The sequence below is a fragment of the Cyprinodon tularosa genome, unplaced genomic scaffold (genome assembly GCF_016077235.1).
Source record: "Cyprinodon tularosa strain WSP-4 unplaced genomic scaffold, ASM1607723v1 ctg651, whole genome shotgun sequence".
NCBI classification, from domain to species: Eukaryota; Metazoa; Chordata; class Actinopteri; order Cyprinodontiformes; family Cyprinodontidae; genus Cyprinodon; species Cyprinodon tularosa.
This window is the reverse complement of record NW_024039398.1, coordinates 71,365-91,251: the sequence shown is the minus strand read 5'-3', so window position 1 is coordinate 91,251 and position 19,887 is coordinate 71,365. Positions and strand designations below refer to the sequence as shown.

At 37.3% G+C, this 19,887-nt stretch overlaps 1 protein-coding gene across 1 annotated transcript in view; it reads right to left on the bottom strand.

Moving 5' to 3' along the window:
- Window positions 1-1,300: 1,300 nt before the first annotated feature.
- LOC119799168 (adenylate cyclase type 6-like) overlaps window positions 1,301-19,887 on the bottom strand; it is a 55,632-nt gene continuing 37,045 nt past the window's right edge. The window contains exons 5-24 of the mRNA XM_038308967.1: window positions 19,679-19,800; window positions 19,014-19,125; window positions 17,667-17,794; window positions 17,411-17,569; window positions 14,478-14,619; window positions 12,781-12,909; window positions 12,670-12,698; window positions 12,436-12,583; window positions 10,328-10,425; window positions 8,769-8,856; window positions 8,127-8,243; window positions 7,880-8,038; window positions 7,602-7,777; window positions 6,709-6,729; window positions 6,178-6,207; window positions 5,942-6,074; window positions 5,318-5,581; window positions 5,034-5,238; window positions 4,831-4,955; window positions 1,301-3,562 (exon numbers count right to left, since the gene is read on the bottom strand). Coding sequence (XP_038164895.1) covers window positions 3,434-3,562; window positions 4,831-4,955; window positions 5,034-5,238; window positions 5,318-5,581; window positions 5,942-6,074; window positions 6,178-6,207; window positions 6,709-6,729; window positions 7,602-7,777; window positions 7,880-8,038; window positions 8,127-8,243; window positions 8,769-8,856; window positions 10,328-10,425; window positions 12,436-12,583; window positions 12,670-12,698; window positions 12,781-12,909; window positions 14,478-14,619; window positions 17,411-17,569; window positions 17,667-17,794; window positions 19,014-19,125; window positions 19,679-19,800 — 2,514 coding nt within the window. The 3' untranslated portion in view covers window positions 1,301-3,433. The remainder of the gene's footprint in view (window positions 3,563-4,830; window positions 4,956-5,033; window positions 5,239-5,317; window positions 5,582-5,941; window positions 6,075-6,177; window positions 6,208-6,708; window positions 6,730-7,601; window positions 7,778-7,879; window positions 8,039-8,126; window positions 8,244-8,768; window positions 8,857-10,327; window positions 10,426-12,435; window positions 12,584-12,669; window positions 12,699-12,780; window positions 12,910-14,477; window positions 14,620-17,410; window positions 17,570-17,666; window positions 17,795-19,013; window positions 19,126-19,678; window positions 19,801-19,887) is intronic.

Below are 19,887 nucleotides of genomic sequence, written 5' to 3'. Positions count from 1 at the left end.
AAATGGATGTTCCTAGTATTAGATGAAATATCAGAGAAATAATGGAGTTGCCATAGTCATGACCCTCTGCCACCTGTTGCCATACACTTTTTGTCAGCTGACTGAATGGAGGGAATTACTGCTATTTTCTTTATTAAGATTGGTCTGAAAAAACAGGGACAGTGCTGATGTAGTAACTAAAGATGTATTCCTCTCATTAAGGCATTTTTTTTTAAGTACTAGAAAACTAAGAAGTGTCCTGTCTGTAGAACAGTGGACTGCAGCAGCCCCCCCCCCCCCCCCCCCCCCCCCCCCCCCCACACACACACACACACACACACCCCATCCCCCACCTGACAGCCTGGATACTTAGCCAGCTAATATGCTTATATTATGCTGGTTTTACTTAAAGGGCAGATCAAGGTGAAGCATTATTTACAAAAAACAATCTAATAGTTATAAATTAATATATTTTTCCTTAAAAAAAAAAAAAGAAGACATTTCTAGATAACATTATTATAAATGAAATACTAAGTTATATAACTTCAGGTGAAGTAGAAGGATGTGTGGCTTTTCTATTCACAATGTGGCAAAAAAAAACCCAAAACATCTTTGTTAGGATTTTTTAAAAATTATTATGGTAGTGGGACTACCATGATACTGTAAAAATGTGGTGTCATTACTGTTTCTCGCTGCAATCATTCTGGCCCATGCCCAGCTATAGCCACTAAAAAGTAAAGATAGTGTGGTCAGTTGCTTTACATTAAGGCAAACCAGAAAAATATATATAGATGTGACAAAAAACTAGTACAGTTAATTGATGAACACGCTAGCTCAGAAAATGAACAGATGGGGGCATTTCACATTTCATGTCAAGCTAGGGAAAAGATACAGCAAAAATATGTATTTCTTTTAGACGGTAATATGATCGGCAAACTCCAGATAATGATCCAACTAAAATGGAGAAAATCCAGAGTGGGTTAATGAATGTAATTATCAATATTTTAGTTTAATGATTTTATAACTATTTTTCAAAATTGGTTAATTGCTACATTCTTGGGAACTTTACCTTAAAAAAAAGATCTGCTAATGATATGAAGACATTGTTCAATATTACTGCAGATGCAGGTTTTATGTAGTCTTTTATGTAGTCTTAGCTGAGATGGTTTTTAATAAAGGAATAAAATAAAAATAGCCCCAAACAATAGAAAAAGTTTAAATTGTTTTTCTTGATTTCAAAATTATTTCCTTATCAATGTGTTATCCATATCTCATTGACGGCATAATTTTTATCATTATTTGTTTGCATGTTTTACCAGGCCATTATGTTCAGTGCTTTTTTAAAAATGGTTTTCTCATATTTATAATTTTTTTTTTTTACAGATAAAAATTATTTAAAAAGACACTAGAGCTTAAAGTACTAATTTTGCGTTTTTGTTCATAATTTTGTATTTTCTTTTTCAGCTCTGAGTGATACAGAAAAAAAATGTAAAATTAATGACATCATGTGTTTTTCTTTGTCATTTAAGATGCATCCTCTACAAAACCAGAAAATTCAGCTGTTATTGGAAACAATAAGAGCTGTTTTAAAACTAAATGATTTTCTTATTTCATTTTCAAAGGGGGTCATTCAATTGAAATCTTTGCTGAAGGTCTGACTTTTTCATGGTATGAATAAAAATGTTGGCCCACCATTCATGCACCAAACTGTTTCATCAAAAACAACACAAATGATGCTTTAACCACTGAGATATTAAATTTGGTAAATTAAAAATGGCATGTTAAAGCCTGTGTGTGATTTCCATCATTAAAGTAGGTTAAATAAACCACATAGAGACTGACATGTGTCTCTGTGTAAACAAACCGGTATAATTTTCATAACAATGCCTTTGTTTGGCTCAGTGGTTATGACTAGTAACATCGATAGACTTTTACACCGAGACTAACCAGCAGAATCCATCGGCAGCAGTTGATCAGTTGGTACCAGTGAGCTTGAGCTTTGAATTTTACAATGAAGCGTGCTGTTCTTCATTAGAATGGAATCGTCATATAATAATTAACCAGAATCATCTTAATAATAACAACACTAAGAATGTACAAATGATGGGTACAGAATTTATACAAAATACCCTTTGTGGAAAGAAAAACCCAACAAAAAGAAAAAAAAAACAATAAACCACAGTAAGACATGCTCAAAGCAGTTATGTTTGGCAAGAAAGCAGTTTTGTTGTATCATAAAAACCTCACAGTGAAAATAGTTATGCCCCTTCAGGATTACAAAGCACAGTATTCAGTCAAAATCAGCAAATATTTCTTTCCTTCGTCTACTTCTTCTTCATAGAAGAATCAGGCTGCATGATGCAACTGCGTTGAAATCCAAAGTTTCTGCCCCGTTCTACCTGGAGGTTCTGGAACAACTCACTGATTTATGTTCCTTCATATCCACCCCCCAAAAAAAAAAAAAAGACATAAGGACCGTTTCCCATCCGAGCTTGATCTTCCCAAGCTCAGATAATAATATAAAACCCTTCTTCCTCTAGTTATCTCTATTCAGTTTTAATTTCATCTGGTAAAACAATTTGAGGGTCATTTTATTACTTAGAGTTATAAATCTGCTCTATGCTGCCTAAATGACAGAAAAAAATAAATAAACTCTGTATTTTATGAAAATGAGCCTTCACTGACAGAAGTTGGGAAAAAGAGGCAGAGGTTAAAGAATCTGCCAAAAGAGAAAAAAAATAAATCAGAGGTGGTGATCATTGCTGACTTCAACAAGAACATATCAACATATCTGCCTTTCTTTTAGTAAATACTTTAGTCTTTGGTCAATATATTCCTTCTGTTTATACATATAGTCATACACACACAAATATGCATGTACATACACACTTATGAACGTGTAATAAACTGGATATTTGTGCACGTATGTGTTCACACTTTTTTTTCATAAAGGACCTTTAGCACAAAACGTCAAGACTGAAATAAATAAATAAAGCGGGAACAAAAGTACCTCTTCATAAATCATGTCAAACAAACAAACCAACAAACGAACGAACCAAAAATCTTTTCTGAAACAAAAAAACAACAAAGTCAAATAAAAAGTAGCCTTATGTACAGCGATAATCTTCTTTTGACACAGGCTAAAAGGCGTTGTTTTTAAATAAACAGACTTTGCATCTTTCAAGAAGCCTGAGAGAGAGGCTAGACATGAGAAAAACACCTTGTCCTCCAACATGTACGCGGCGCAGAGATGGCTGCCGAACAAGAGCTTTCTCCTCCCATCGAGAACACTTTCCCTTTTCCGGAGTCTTAAAAGTTCATGTTTTCCTCTTTGCTTGGGATTCAAGTGATGGCGATTGTAGTTCTCAGCTGTTTCGCTCGCGCTGTGAGTGCTCGCTCAGTAGTGCCTTGTCCTTGCAGTGGGAACCGTCCCAGTCCGCTGCTGTCACGGCTGCTAGCTGTTTGGCGGGCCATCGTTTAGGAAGTAGGTTGTCATTTCCCCTTTACCTTTGACTTTAACTACGCCGCGCCACTCCAACACATATCCTTTGCTATCAAGCACTTGGTAGAGGTCTGTGGTCACCTGGGGCATTTAGAAAATATTATAAATATTTAGCAGAAACAGCTAAAAATAAAAAGGAAGTAAGTCAGTAGCATGTCAGGGTCATGGTAAATCGTGACAAAGGTAGTGGTGGTAGCATCACATAAACAGAGCAAGTATGCAAAAGCAAGCAAATTATAGAACATGGGAGTATGGAAAGAAAAAAAGAATAGATAGATAGATAGATAGATAGATAGATAGATAGATAGATAGATAGATAGATAGATAGATAGATAGATAGATAGATAGATAGATAGATAGATAGATAGATAGATAGATAGATAGATAGATAGATAGATAGATAGGTCGGTAGGTAGGTAGGTAGGTAGGTAGGTAGGTAGGTAGGTAGGTAGGTAGGTAGGTAGGTAGGTAGGTAGGTAGGTAGGTAGGTAGGTAGGTAGGTAGGTAGGTAGGTAGGTAGGTAGGTAGGTAGGTAGGTAGGTAGGTAGGTAGGTAGGTAGGTAGGTAGGTAGGTAGATAGATGATAGATAAAAACATATGTAATAATAATAATAATGATAATAATATTCACAACAAGGTCTAGAGTCTGGAAGCGAAGGCTATACACACAGCATTTAGAAGCAACTTCAAGTTTGTTTTTTGGGCTGAATCATTGCTGAATCAATTGCTCTCATTGATGTGCATTACATTATGTAATTTACATTTTAACTAAAGATTAACCATCATTTTAGAAGAATTTGAAAGAAACAAAATTTTCTTGCAAAATAAACAAAAAAGAATACTCATAGATAGATAGATAGATAGATAGATAGATAGATAGATAGATAGATAGATAGATAGATAGATAGATAGATAGATAGATGATAGATAGATAGATAGATAGATAGATAGATAGATAGATAGATAGATAGATAGATAGATAGATAGATAGATAGATAGATAGATAGATAGATAGATAGATAGATAGATAGATAGATTTTATATATAGAATTTTTTTTTTTTTTACAATTTTGGCTTAACTACTGCTCTAACCTAATTACTCTTTCGGCAATATTTATGTTTCAGAGTCTGTATACTCCAGTCTGATTACCAATATTAGCTGCTGATTATTTCAATAATGGATTGATTAGGATTAATCCAATTAACTAATTTGGCAGTGAAAAATGTTGGTATACTGGTCTAGTGGAGAAATTAATGAAAAGATATCCACATCCAAGCTCAGTGTTTTTTTTTTTTGTGCGGTAAGAACACAGACATCACATCCTTTACTTTGTGCACTAAAAACCTACCTGTATGCGGTCCGGTACACCTGTGCTGTCCATTCGACTGGCCACGTTTACTGTGTTTCCCCAAATATCATACTGAGGCTTCCGGGCCCCTATAACTCCCGCTACCACTGGTCCAATGTTCAGACCTGTTAAAGGAATACAGACCAGAGATTCATTATTAAAAGTCTAGCTGGGAGGGATAGGTTTTATTTTTATTTCCTTACCTATCTTCATCTGGAAGTTGTTGAAGGAATGCTCATTGATATATTTCATCTGCTCTCTCAGTCTCATGGCATAGTCTGCCAGTGCGGTAATATGAGAACGACCCTCTTTGTCATAAGTAGAGTCATTGAGACCAGAGGCCGCCATGTATGTAGAACCAATAGTCTTGATCTTCTCCAGCTGCCTGTACTTCTCTTCACTGATGATCTAAATCAATAAAAAACAAACAAAACAGATGTTAGCTTTGTGCAGCAACAAAGTGAGTTTTAGAAAAATAAATATTTACCTCATCAAAGTCAGCGATGATCTCATTGAGCAGCCGGAGACACTCTACCCCCTCATTGTTGGCCTCCAGCTCCACGTAGAACTCAGAGAAATTACTGATGGAGGCAAACATGACGGCTACGCACTCACAGGACTGGTAGTACAGCTCGTCATTGCGCCGTTCGCGAGCCAAGAAGTGAGCAGCCACGTCCTTTGGCAGGATGTTGTGAAGGAGGCGACGGTTGTAGGCTTGCAGCTCCTCCATCTCCTCTTTTTCCTCAGTGGCCTAGCAGGGACGGTTATGAGAAACAAACAGCTTTAATAAAAACCAATATAGCACATGAAAGGCATTATCATAGATCATTAGGAATCACGGTCGGACAGATCTAAAAGAGAAAGTGAGCAAAGGCGGTTAGATTCCAAAACAACTTCTTCTCCACTGCCAATAGACGGCTGAATGTTGAACAAAACGGAAAAAAAGAAAGCTAAATGTTGGAAAAACTGTAAATCATGTCTCAGTCCTATGTTTACATTTGATCACCATGTTTGCATTTAACTGCTGCACTTTAACAAATGGAATATGTATACAAAATGAGAATAAAGTTTGTCTAAGTCTAAGTCAGACATTGCCCTCCAGTGGCTGTACCTGTAGTTTCCAAAGGAAGTCGAGGCGTGCAGTAGATTCAACCTGCTGTGCATGCAGGTACAGTGCCAGGACAAAGACTGTGAGGATCACTGGAGTCATGACCCTCAGGGAGACTTTGGTCACGACATATGGGCTGCAAAGTGATCAAAACTTTGAGTAAATTAAAGAAACTTAGAAGACGTTACACAATTCAACAATAAGGAACATATATCTGGAAAATAACTGAAACAACATACCACTCAATTGAAGTTTCATTGAAACTAAACCTAAAATAACAAAAAAAATAAAAAATTATATGTGGGGATTAAGATAACAGTTTTAAACAATAATATTTACTTCTGACAATTGTATTGAAATCAGGCATAAATATAGACTGTCCTTGATTTTCTGTTTGTATTACAATGATGCAGCCAAGCTCTTAAGATCAAATGTTGAATCAGAGAGACGTAATAACTTTAAATATTTATGTTTAACAACTGCAAAAATCAGGCAGTACAATAAAACATGTACAGTAATTCCTTCTAAAAGAAAACACTATTAAAGTACATTTTCTTTTTAGGTAAAAGAAACATTACAGATTAACACATTGTGACACTTCCTTCTGATAGTCCATAGATCTTAAATAGATAAAAATAAAAAATCCCCAAGCTTTATATTATTTTTCTGTGTTGACAGAGACGAAAAAAGGCAAATAAAAATGACACAGACTGATTGAGGCAAAAAAAAAAGAAAAAAAAAATTTGATAAGGCAAAAAAACACAACTTACCAACTGGTTTCATTTAAATCACTAAAAAGAAAATGGAGGAAAGTGTTAGTACATTACAAGAGATATATAAATATTTAGTTATATTAATTTGTTAATTTTATACCTGTTATCCCTACACAAGAATGTTGGAGCAATAAAGAAACTTTCTTTTCATACTAGCTGATGCTCATTTTCAGGATATTTCGTATGGTGTTCTCCCAATGAAAACCCTCCTCTCAAAAGGCATATCTTTTCTGGCCCGCACTAAACACTACAGGGTAGACGGTGCCCTGCAGGACAACATTCTTCAAACTTTGACCCAAAACTATCAATAGTTTTTAGGCTGCCTGATCACTTTGGGTAACATTAAAGGAGAACACCTGGCTCCAGTGATCAACCTCTGTATAATATATAAATATATGAACTAACATTAAGCTGTGTGGCCTCACTACTAAGTTAAACTCCTCCAGGCTTACAGGCAGAATGACGGAGCCTTCAGTTTGTCATATCTTTTGCTTTGATAATCAGCAAATCTTCATGTTCTGTCAGAAACTCACTCATTCTTGTGAGATAAGGGTCACATCTAACATACTTTGTTAGTTGTTGTTTTTTTGTACCTTTCCCTTGAAGCGTGATCTAAATCTGTAGTATTTTTTTACTTCCTGCTCTCCATCATCATCAAGATCACTTGACTAAAACCCAATTATTGTTTTTGTTCATGACAAAAACATCCAGATCTTAAAAAGTGCACCAATCTTTATGCAAACCAGCTGAATATCATCAAAGAATAAGAAATATGACAGATTTAGTAATTCAATGTTAGACTTCAAATAGTTTCAGATATACAGACTTTAAAAGCTCAAAAATATTATCTCTTTTATCCAAACCCCTGTTCTTCATGCTCTCATACTCACATGGCATTGGAGGTGACAAAGAGGTCTGCGTTGTCAAATAGTGCTACTTGTGGCCACTCCATGAGCAGCAGGAAGGTGAGCTGGATGAGCAACATAAGGGCCAGCTTCCCTATGCTGCTTATTTGCAGGAACACAGAGCAGGCCAGCAGCGTCAGCAGCACACTGTAGCTGAAATACTGGCACAAACAGGAGACAGCCACAGCCCATGTCAGCATCTACAATTCACACTAAAAGGAAAGTGTGATTTTGTGTTTTTCAAGGAAAAAAGGTGAAATCACCTCTGGAAAAGGGCAGGAAGGACCTTGACTCGGACAGATCTCTAGTCCCCCTTCGATGGACACATTCAAGTTGCGGATCAGACAGGGGGTCACCAGAGCTGCAGATGTGTTCAGCTGCTCAGCAACGCATTCTGCCAAGTTCTGGGTGTTGCAGGCAAACTGTAAATCAGGCACAAATAGATTCAAAATCTCTCCCTAAAAAAAAAAAAAACTTCTAGGTCTGGGTTACCAACAGCATTGTTCTTACCATATTAACAAAGGCAGAGATGAAGACAAGGATGATGGAGAACACTCCAACCAGGGTGCTGTTGGTGCGGGACTGGACAATCTTCTTTGAAACAGTTTGCATTGCAGCTGGGAAAAGCTACAGAAATAAAGGATTTCCATATTAAAGATTTAACAATTGTCATGCCTTGCAAAAGTATTCATTCTTTCAGGATAGTTTAAAATCCACCAACATTCTTATCATCTACAACTGGTGTTCTCTGCAAATTTCTAAGTCCAGAGTTTTTATTTTCAATCTTTTAGGAGCTTGTAATATTTCCCGATTCTTTCTTATATTATAACTGATTAAGCAGCATTGTTAAAAATATTCGAAGTTTTATTTTTTACCACAGCGTTTTTAAACTTCTTTATTTTGCTCTGTATGCTGTCTTCCTTGGTCTTTATCACGTTATTTTATGAATAATCTTTAACAAACCTCAGAGGCCTTCACAGAACAGCCTTCTTAGTACTGCACGGAATAAACCACAGGTGGACATTTTTAACTAATAGGTTTCCCTTTGGTAGCAGCCTATTGAATAAAATGCTAAAAAATACTTGAAGTAGCGGTTGTAACCAAACAAAATGTGAAAAAATATGTAGTTTTGGAGAGCTAAACTCCATTTACCTTGATGCAAGAATATATGGCACAGATGAAGAGAATGTTGGCGAGTATGATGAAGATACTGATGTATATTCCCAGCATGACCGGGGTGCTGCAGGGGAAAAAAACAAATAGTTTCAGATAGTTATTTATTTATTTAAATTCAATTTAGCTATTTTCTAGTTTAAAAATTGTTGGCATTTCTCTCCTTAAGTGGTTAAGGTACATCCCCTGTCATCTTCCAAGATAGACCAATCATTTCATTTTGTTTCTTTTTCTTTTTATTGCAACACGGATCAAAATAACCCCCCTAAAAACTACGACTTTTTTTTTTGCACAAATGGTCAAAAAGCTAAATTTTTGTGCTCAGATGAGATTATAAGAGAACATCTGCAACTTTAAACATTATTTCTAATGCTTAGATCTCTTTTTAAACACAGTCCTTATTTTGGTTGTTGGGAGTAGTGAAGGTGAATATTTAATGTTTTAGTAGGTACCTTCTAAAGAAGGTGTGAAACCGTGTTGTATCACATATGAATGAGTTATTTCAACAAACGTATTAGTTGTCCAAATGAACTAGATTGAATAACTTTTTTTAACTGATTGGTTACCTTCTCAGTTTAGTTCAAAAAGTAAGCCGGAGGTGAAACGTTCTGTGACTTACACAATAGCATTCGTTTCTCCAAGCTAACAGCTAAATTAGATGGAAAGGTGATTACATCTATGGAGTCAATCAACAAAGAATTGTGCTTTTTCTTTTTGTGTTAGGAAAAAAAAGCAAACTATATTCCCCCAAAAAATCTCTCCGCTGCACTTAATGCCTGAGATGCTTCTGAAGAAGCTAAAATTTTCTTAGAAGAACTTCTTTTTACTTTTATTGTTTTTGTAGCTTCACAATTATTTAATGTACTACCTACCAAATAATTAAAGTTACTGTAAAACGATTACTTAATTAATCCTGATTAATAGATGATTAAAATACACATCGACTACTTCTGTAATTTTCAAAAAGAACAACCCACTTAGAGCCAAATGTAAGCCAAAGCCACACAAATATTATTTATACTTTACATTAGAGATGAAAAAGCTTCTTTGTCTGCTTCCTAAGCATTAAGTTAGTTTTTCTTGTCCAACAGTTATTTATTGGTTGGGGTATGTCAATTTACAAAAAAATAACTTTTATCTTATACTAATAAAGATTATTTGATCAATAGATTACTGAAATAATCAATAGCTGAAGCTATAATTAAAACCTAAAGGCAGACAAAAAATCTGCATTATATTTGTGCCATAATTTGAGAGCCAAGATTGTATTATGCCTCATATAGTGTTACGCTGATGCATTTGTTTTAAAACAGAATATCTACTGGACACTAGGGATACAAACACATTTTTCACTTTTGTTGATTAATGGCTTATAAGATTAAACTGTATTCCATCCAAAAACAGATAGCATCCTTAAAGATGCTTCCAATTTACACGTGTCTATATAATCATACTTTTATAATCAGCTGATCCAATGAAAGCAGATCTGAAATCTTATCGGGTAAAAAACAAGAGTCTGTGTAATGTTAGGTACTCACTGTGGAAAGATAACAATCTGTATGAAAGAAATGAAGCAGAATACTAGCAGAGTGCAGGCAACATAGCCCCCAAAACGGTCATCAACTTTCTTCGAATACTGCAACAAAAAGAGACAAAGTACATTCAAACACATATCTTAATTTTATTTTTAAGTATAAGAACACTGATGTTAGCAAAGGGCGCCCATCGGCAGGCCTGCCGACAGGGGGGGCCAGGCCCAGGACAGAGGGCCCCAAAATTGACACTGACCATTAAAAATACAGGCAAGAGTAATATTTCAGAAAATATTTGTGATAAAAATACTTAATATTACAGTAACTTTATAATAAGTAAGGGGCATTTACAACTCCCCCCACCCCAACATAAAATGGTTTGACCAGGATAACTGGGGGCTGGAACTTTTAAAGTTTGTTTCGCTGCCAACTAAGGGTGTCAGGTTTTCAGAAGTTTGACGCACAGAAAAAAAAAGAGACAAAAGGAAGATGACACTATAGGCTTAAGGGATTTTATGAGTAAATATTAAAAATAAACTGAGGATGCGTCAGGAACGGGTCCAGGAACAGAATTGCAGAAGAATGATGCGCATTTAAAGCCAGGTAAGAAGCAATGCATTTAGCAATGTGATTTTAAAGTATAGCATCCGCTAGCTAGTGTAAGGGGGAAAACACCTTTTCCTGTGCAGCAGGGTTTTCAACGTTTTTTGGTGAAGGACCCCCTAATTATATATATTGTATGAAATTGTGTTGTATCAAACTGGTCCTATAGTCACTCTATTATATATGGTGTAATGTAACCAAAGTAATTCCCTCTAGGATTATTAAAGTATTTCTGATTCTGATTCCTGGTTGATGGGACAGGTGTAGTGAATGAAATGATGCCCAGCTTGAAAGAGCTTCTGTGTGTTGCTGAATGCATTGATGACTAAATACATTTTCTGCGTCCATTTATGTTTATCACAGAGTGTTGAATTCATGTTAATATGTATTTAAAGACATTTAAATTAGTGGTAAAAAATGGAGGGGGGAATATAAAAAGAAGTCTAATCAACCAAAACTTTTGTGACCTGCATGCAGTACCTCAGAGGGCCCCCTAGGGGTCGCGGACCCCTTGTTGAAGACCTCTGCTTTACAGAAATACCTGAGCATAGCACCAAAAGAGCAGGAAGATGGCAGAGCTCCAGGCGCAGGGTGAAAGAGAGAGCGGAGGAGGAGAGCCAGCTGAGGCACAGCTTTAGAGGGCGGGGCAGGGGAAGTGCATGTTTGAGCAGGAGACAGAACCATCCCAACTGAGAACAGTGCAGGTGGAGGGGCTTGCAGCTCGATTCAAGAGACTAAGCATAGTGGCGGATCATGCCGTTCATTTCAATGATCCTGCACTGTGGCCAAAAAAAATGTTTGACTCTGATTGAGTGGATGTTTGTAATGCCAAAAAGGAAAGCTTTCTAAGAGATGGCACATTAACTGCCAGCAGATTCAGAGGGCAGAGAATCGCCAAAGTATCTAACCTATTCTACCTCCCGCAATGGAGGGGAAAAGATTGTTAGGACTGGCTGATATACAACGGGTCAAAAAATGCCATATTTTGCCTGCCGTACTTTCTCTTCTCAGATGGGATGAAAATATCCAACACAAAATAAGGGTTACTGTAGAGGGGGACAAAAAAGACTGTCTCAAGCCCTAGCAAAGCTGTCAGTTGGCCTGCCCATCGGTATCAGGGTGTGCAATTCCTGGGAAATAAAAACGTAAGGTTTTTTAGCCATTAAAGTTTTTTTTCAGAGCTTAAAGTTTTTTTGCTGCCCCTCCCCATCCTGTTGCTGCATTGTTTTGTTTTTTTCAGCTGGCTATCACTTAGCTTCTTTATCAGAGAGGCAAATCTTGTTATTTGGCTATTCTGGAACGGAAAAGAGCCCACTCATTGCACCTATTAAGGAAAATGTGTTTTACAATAGTACTTGGGTTAATACCACGGTGAAACTGTAGTATTTGTAGTCAATGCTGTCAAACTTAAATTAAGCTTACTATAGTATATGAAATGTATACATATTTCCTTATCAATAAACAAACAAAACTAATATATAAAAAGATTTATGATTTATGTCAGTTTGCACCTTTTTTTCCAGGCTAGATGTCTGGAAGGTGAGTAGAAACTTCTTGACGTGGTCTTTTCTGAGCTGGTCAATACTTCTAGCATCGATGGCTCGCCCCAGAAATTCATCCACCTCATCCTCTGGGTTCATGGCCTCCTGAACACCACGGCTGTTGTAAAAAGATAAGTTGAGACACAGGCTGAGTAGGAAGCAACAGAGCAAAAAAAAAATCCAACAAGTAGGGCTTGTACTCACTTATCTTTACTTGAGGACTCATCAATTCCCTAAAAGAAAGGAATGAATGGTGACTACTTAAAGCTACAGCCTGACTTTTGTTTCCAACAGCATATGGACTCTCAGCCTCACCATTTGTCTGAAGACTTTGGAGTCTTTGGTCCTGGGGAAGGTTCTGTCAGGCACCCAGCGAGGCATCAGCCCCTCGTTAGAGTTGGCCCTTGTCCGCTGCATCTTCGCCATCACCGCCTTCTCCTCCTTCTGCTCAGAGAAAATGAAACGAAGGCTTGACCAACTGTTCTTGTGCAACACAACACACAGCAGACCACAAAACAAGTGACTAAGGGCACTTATTATATGTGGCTTCTATCCTCCTTATATCGGGGTCTCTGGTGTTTTGGTATTTTTCCGGTGTGAGTGAGCTTCCTGGCACAGAGAGGATCTTTGCTGTTGGCTGGGCCGACATGTGTTGCTGCTCACCTGAGAACATTTCTTAATCCAGATGACTAGCATGTGTATAAGAAGGTAAAGGATCATCTCTCTACTGTATAAATACCCCTCATTGTATTCCAGCCAAATGCCTAAACCAGGAATAACTTTATTGTTGAAATGAGCCTTCTTGTGAATCTTTTAAATGTGGACTTTGTTGTTTTTTCAGGCAGCCAGTGAACCTCAGTTCGCCTCTGGTCTTTATGGTCTTTCCTGTGTGCAGCAGTTTTGTCTTCATCACCTGCCTGCCTGCTCTCCAACACAACATCTGTTGTACGTACCAACACTCCAAGATCTCACTCACATTCTCCTGGACCTCTGGGGTACAGCCTGCAAAGCCCGCTGAGTCAAACCCTATAGATCCATGCTTCCTTCATCTCTCAAGCCACTAAATCAATCAGTAATCAGCTGTCATCAACTAACACCTTCATGATCAGTCTGCTTTCTACCCTCAGACCAACCAGAAAGTTCAACTAACTTCCTGCAGTTCTCCGCTTTCAGATTATTTTTGCTTAAATAAAATGTTAAAATTCACTGGTTTTCTGGTGTGTTCCGCATCTGGGTGAAAAAACTACAAACCAAGCAGACAGGCACTTGGAGAGCTTTAATAAAAATTTTGTCAATGACAGAAAAATGACACTGTGGTAGTTTAAAATCTTTAAAACAACTTCCAAAGAAATGTGCTTCCTTTCTCAACAGCCCTAACTGTCATTAGCAAAGGAGATGGAAAAAAAAAACTGGGGGTTAACAGACGAATCATCTGGGGACATTTTGAGGCATAAAACTGAAAAAAATGTCTCCAGTCAGGAAACAGACCATCCTCGGTGCTATTAGGTCATGTGACTCAAAGTGAGACATACAGATTAGGTTGAAGTCAGAAAGGAAAGAAATCTAAGAAGCTTCAGATCAAACTCTTTGATATGGCATGCTCGTTCGTCTCTAAACTTAGGCTCCAAAAAGGTGAGAAATTTTAGAGTGAACAAGTAGGCTGAACTGAGCACACCAATGTTGCTCTGGTTAAGACTCTTGAACCCTTAACTGCTCTCTGATATGGAACGTAATGGCTCTGAAATGTTGACACCTTTTACTATAAAATGCTAAAAAAAAAAACAAAAAACGAAGCATTCTTAAAATATTTATCAAAGCTGCTGATATAGGAGGAGGCTGCTGGACTGTTGAAGCAGCTCTCTTGTTTCATTATAAAGTTATATAGTTAATCTAACCAAAAGCATTATATCCTCATCTACAAAGCCTGCAACAACTCAGTGTCTGTCATACTTCATCCTTCAATGAAAATTATAGAGATCTTACTTCAGTTATGTGCGTGTTTGTGCACTGACCCGTTTCTGGCTGCAGCCCAGGACCAGGAAGGTCTCGATGCTGTTCTCCTTCAGATACGCATTCCTCTCACCTCCATAACCTGGCTCCACCTCATAGTCTCCGTTCAGGTACTGCAGTGTAGCCTTTGTGATGTGGATTCGCCTGGTATAGCAAAAGCATTTAGTTTTATTTCACCTTATTTAACTTTTCTAAATTTCAGTTTTCTAAATCTATTTTAAGTCATTTTTATTTTTCCGTTCATTTAAAATTATCTAATCCTGAGGTATTTTTTTGTATTTATGCTGCTATATGTTTAGGCTGCTGGATGACATAGGGACCACTTTGCATCATTCTGCTTCTTTCTCTCTCTATTCTTTAATTCTGCAGTACTTAAGTTCCACTCAAAACTGCCTGTTCTTTATGCTTTTTCCTGTCATAGTAGCTTTATCTGGTCTATTCCTCTTCGGCTGTGACTCCAGCCTGGATTGAAATATCAGCTGTGCTGCTGCCACCAAAATCTCTGTTGATAGATTTTGGAGTTTGGCCTGTGTTTCAGTGTAGTCCTGATTCTCTTCATGTGACTAACTGTAGGCACTCTGATTCATTCTCTGACTTAGAGCTCATCTGCCTGGCTGTGTGTTTTTTGGACGGAGCCGCCTGTAGAGCTGGTTGACAGTTGCCTTTTGTTTCTCTGCTTCTTTCCCTGTGTCTGCTTCTGTCTGCTTGGACCCCAGTCACTCACACTGAGCCTGGTTCTGCTGTAGGTTTCGTCCTGTTAGAAGGGAGATATTCTATTCCCCTGTCGCTACAAGCGTGCTTGTTGTGAGGGATTGCTGAAGAGTCAATGTCTCGATGCAATCAACTGGTTTTCTTTGACAGAATCTTTTAACCAGTCTGACAGTATTGTCTCTGTAACGTGCCTATGTGTTGTGAATTGTCGCTATATAAATAAACTGAATTATTTTAATATTCATTTCAGTTTTCTGTGCTGTTTTTTTTCTAATATCCTAATATTTATTTTGCTTTCTTTTATTTATTCTAATATTTGTGACATACTGATGTCCTATTTATTTCCATTTTTTTATAACTTTTATTTTATTTGGATTAATCCTGTTTTGTTTTTTTTATCTTCCCTTTTCTTTATTGTTATTGTTTTTTGTAGTAACTAAGACACAGGAATGGCTAACTGTCCCTCAACCTAAATACGTGGATCATTACATCAATGTCTCATTAAAATATATTGTTTCAAGGGCACATACAATAACATTCAGAACAAAAACAATGCAATCCAATTAGGCTCGTTTGTCATATTAAAAGCAGCTTTTGAAAATAACTTTTAAACAACTATTCAAACTCACTTCTGATTAAGACAACATCTCTCGATTCATAATGTGTTCTATTAGTCTAATGAGGTAGTCTATTATTAAGTAAATTTTCATATTAGGTGTTACTCAAAAAACATCATAATACGAAGAAATAAAAGCCTTAAAACATCGTTCTTTGCTTAATTTATGTATATGATTTGTTTAACTTGAATTAAGTTACTAAAAAAGGTGAACGTTCAAATCATATTCTAATTCACTAAATGGGTCTAGATATTGAGACATGCACCTGAGAGTCTAGAGATATAACCATTTGTTCTTTGATTTAACAGCTAAACTTGCTGTTTTCATTGCACAAAAATCAAACAAAGCAAGAGCAAACCATCCTGACTTAAAAGCTTGTAATGTTATTCCCCATAAACATACTTTTAGCAATGTCAGGGCTCTGTCACACCTTGCCAATTTAGACAGCTTATGCCCGATCTTCCAGAATTCACTAAAACGCTGGCATACGCTGTACTTTCTATGTACTTTTTTCAAGTTTGGGCTTAAACATAGCGCATTCATAACGAGTCCAGAACTTATGTTCAACGAAAGCCTAACTTATGCATAACACACGGCAGCGTAATGTCCATGAAATAATGTGGCAGTGTCCTGAGGGGAGCAGCAATTTGATTGTGGTATTAACCTAGCTGCTGTTTACCGCCTGACAAAAAAGAAGAATAAATAAAAAGAAAAAAGAAAAAGAAAGAAAGAAGGTTTGCAGTCGCAGTAGATTCAGCGTCATGTCTGCTAGAAAGATTGTTTGTCGTGGTCGTGGGCGTGAACACAGGGAGGATCCATCACTCAGCTTCTCATTTACCCTATGATGGGGATGCTGCAGTCTGGAGGAGTACTGACGATCTATTCCTGTGGACCCCTTTTATAACAAAACGCTGCCAATGCGGCATTAAACAGTAGCTCTAGGTTAGAAACATGTTCAGCTGTTGTCTGGAACAACTCAAATATGTTTATGTGCATTGGAGATAAATTCTTCATAAATTACGTATAAGTTTTGCACAAGTTACTCATAGGTCTTGGATAAGCTAGACGCCAGGACTTATGAGTAACTTACACTTAACTTATGTCAACGATCAAATAACTTTCCTGTAACTTATGGCCCATGTATGGCATACGCTGAGAAATTTGGAGCATTCTCAAATTTCCTCAATGTACTTGCCATATGTCGATGTGTGCCAGCATATTTCCAATGTATGCCAGTGTTTTTGCAATGTTTTGTACATTAGGCATACGCTGGTCTAAATGGTCAAGGTATGACAGGGGCCTTAATGTTAATGATATCTCTATCCTAATTATTTAATAAAGACCCAGCAAAGCTACTTTAAAATTAATAGTTTTGGATCATTTTTAGCATTTTTTACTTTTTAAAATGAGATACAGTAATGATGATCAGCATGAATTTTAAAGCAAAATTTAATTTAAACGTTTTCAAATAAGACCCTTTTTTTCTTACAAGAGAGAAAACACTCAAGAAGCCAATAAAATGAATCTAAATTAAGTTAATGACAAAATTGTAGGCAACGTTGACTGTAGTTGATTATGACAAGGAGTAAAGGAAAATTTCTTCTCACCCTGCTTTGCCTCCCGCCTCCATGTGATTGGCTAGCGTGACATCGTTCGACCACACATCAAATTGCCACTTCCTGAGTCCCAGTACGCCACAGTGGACACGCCCACTGTGAATGCCAACCCGCATGTTTACATTGACCCCGGTTACCTCACGCACCAACCTGTAGACATTGGGGTATCCTCCAGTTAAGCAGAATAAACACACACAAAAAAAGACTTGAGCCCAAAATTTTTTGTTTTATTGTTGTTTTTACTTACGAGATAGCTTCAATCATGTCGACACCCATTTCCACACAACAGTGAGCGTGATCAGCGCGGGGCTCAGGTAGCCCTGACACACAGTAGTAACAATCACCCAGAATTTTGATGCGGAGACAGTGGTTCTCCTATGAAAAAAGAGGTGATGTACACAAACGGCATGAGAGGAAAAAGAGCGAAAAATCCAAGACATCATGAAAAAAATTTACTGTCTTCCAGAATAGGAAAGGATAAGATATTAAGCAGCTTCAAGTTGTTTTTCTTAGCCCATCAATTCTAAAAATCATTGGGCTAGTCATGACAGATGGGGCACCAGCTTCCTGACTTTTGTTTTCAATTCATCTGTTGGAAGTGGAACTAGTGTACAGTCCTCGATGTTTCCACTTAGACTTATTTCCACTCTACACAATCAATACAATAACGTTTCCATAGTGAGAGAAACTAACACACCCTGTTTAGCCAGCAGTTTGGTCTGTCTACCTTTGATTATTGAATACAAAAAGTTGTATAGTGGTTGGATTTTTTTTCTTTCCTAAAATCAAACACAGGAATACAGGAGAAAATTTAATAAACTCCACAATCTGGAAAATTCTCTTCAATTACACCCTCCTAAAAAAAAAAAAGGCAACAACCCAACAAACTGAAACAGTGCTACATCAGCAGTCAACTAACAAATGAAAATATATTTGTAGTTTTTTAGTGTGAAAATAACATAAAAAATATCCATAACCATTGAAATGTAGGGTTAAAGAAACCTTTATATTTATCTAAGATATTTCTTCTTACTGATAAGTGTATTACCATTATGAACTGACCCAAAAGTGGTGACTTTAATGGGGTGCTCTGTAGAGGAGCATCAGATTAGAGTGATGCAAAGAGAACATTTAACCTGAAAGAGTCGGAGCTTATTGCTAAGAAAACTTTAAACTGAAGGAAAAAAGCTGATCAGTATTTTGACTGCTGCAATATCAATAAGGATTAAGCACTGGTTGTAAACAGTTTGACAATATATTCTAATACAAAGTAAATAAACATTGTAGAAAGTAGATTTTTTTTCTATGATGGAATAGGGACCTTTCCAGGGTGTACCCAGATATATACGTAGATGTATATGGTGAATCGATGAGATTAAAGATTTTGATCAACTTTTGGAAATGTAAGCAGATAATTATGTCTTAAGTTAGTACTATCAGAGGACAACATGGCACAACAATTACTTCTCCTTTTTGGATAAAACGTAAATGCTGGGCCCCTCCCTCCTACTAAAAGGTGCATTACACTAAAAAACTAAACTACTGCAGCATAAGAAGTATCCCTCAAAGCTGTGCATGCACACTGCCTCCTTACCGATGCCAGCTTGTCAAAACGAGCAAAGAGCTCATTGAGGGTCATAACCAGCTCCTGGGCTGTGCACTGGGATGCCAGGCTGGTGAAACCTTCAATATCTGCAAACAGAATACTGAAGCAGAGGAAAAACAAAGAAAGGAAGAATTAAAGGAGCCTTAAACCACGACTTTAAGGGACAAAACCACTAACTCTAATTACAGCTGTAGTTTGCTGTCAGCCAGACCAATGACCTTGGTAGAAGCATGATGTGTGACCTTAAACTCTCCTCAAGGACTTTTGTTTGACAGGATGTGTGTGTGTGTGTGTTTGGACTGTGTGTGTTCAGGGCTGTAATTGAATGTGTGCTGAAGCTCTCTATCTTTGGGGATTATCTTATCTTGGCTGTGGACGATTAAGTATTCCCTCTCTAGTGTTAATTAGCCTCCACTATGCCAAACCCCTCTACCCTCCACTGATGCTGTGAGCGCGTCTGCATATGTGTGAGCGTGTGTGCATCAACAAGTGAAAGCCTCAGCTCAAATTTTAGGCGGTGGGGGGGTTGAATTCTTACAATCTTGTTTCAACAAACCAATAACACTGAGGTTTAAATGTGCCGGTTTTAAACCATTCCTGCCAGGTTTGTGTAACTTCTTACTTTTACCAAGAAACAAAACCAGCTGGCCCACCTGACATTGTCGTGTTTCTGGATGTAGATCTTATGAAACATCATGTCTTCCTTCTTGGCATTGATGTCAGCCTTCATCTCCATGGCAACATGCCTTGGCAACACTGAAAGCAACAGACGCTCCTGGAAATCGCAAACACACACACACAAAGATAGAAAATGCAGATTGTATAATTCACAACATAACTGTCTGTATGGAGATGTTAATCA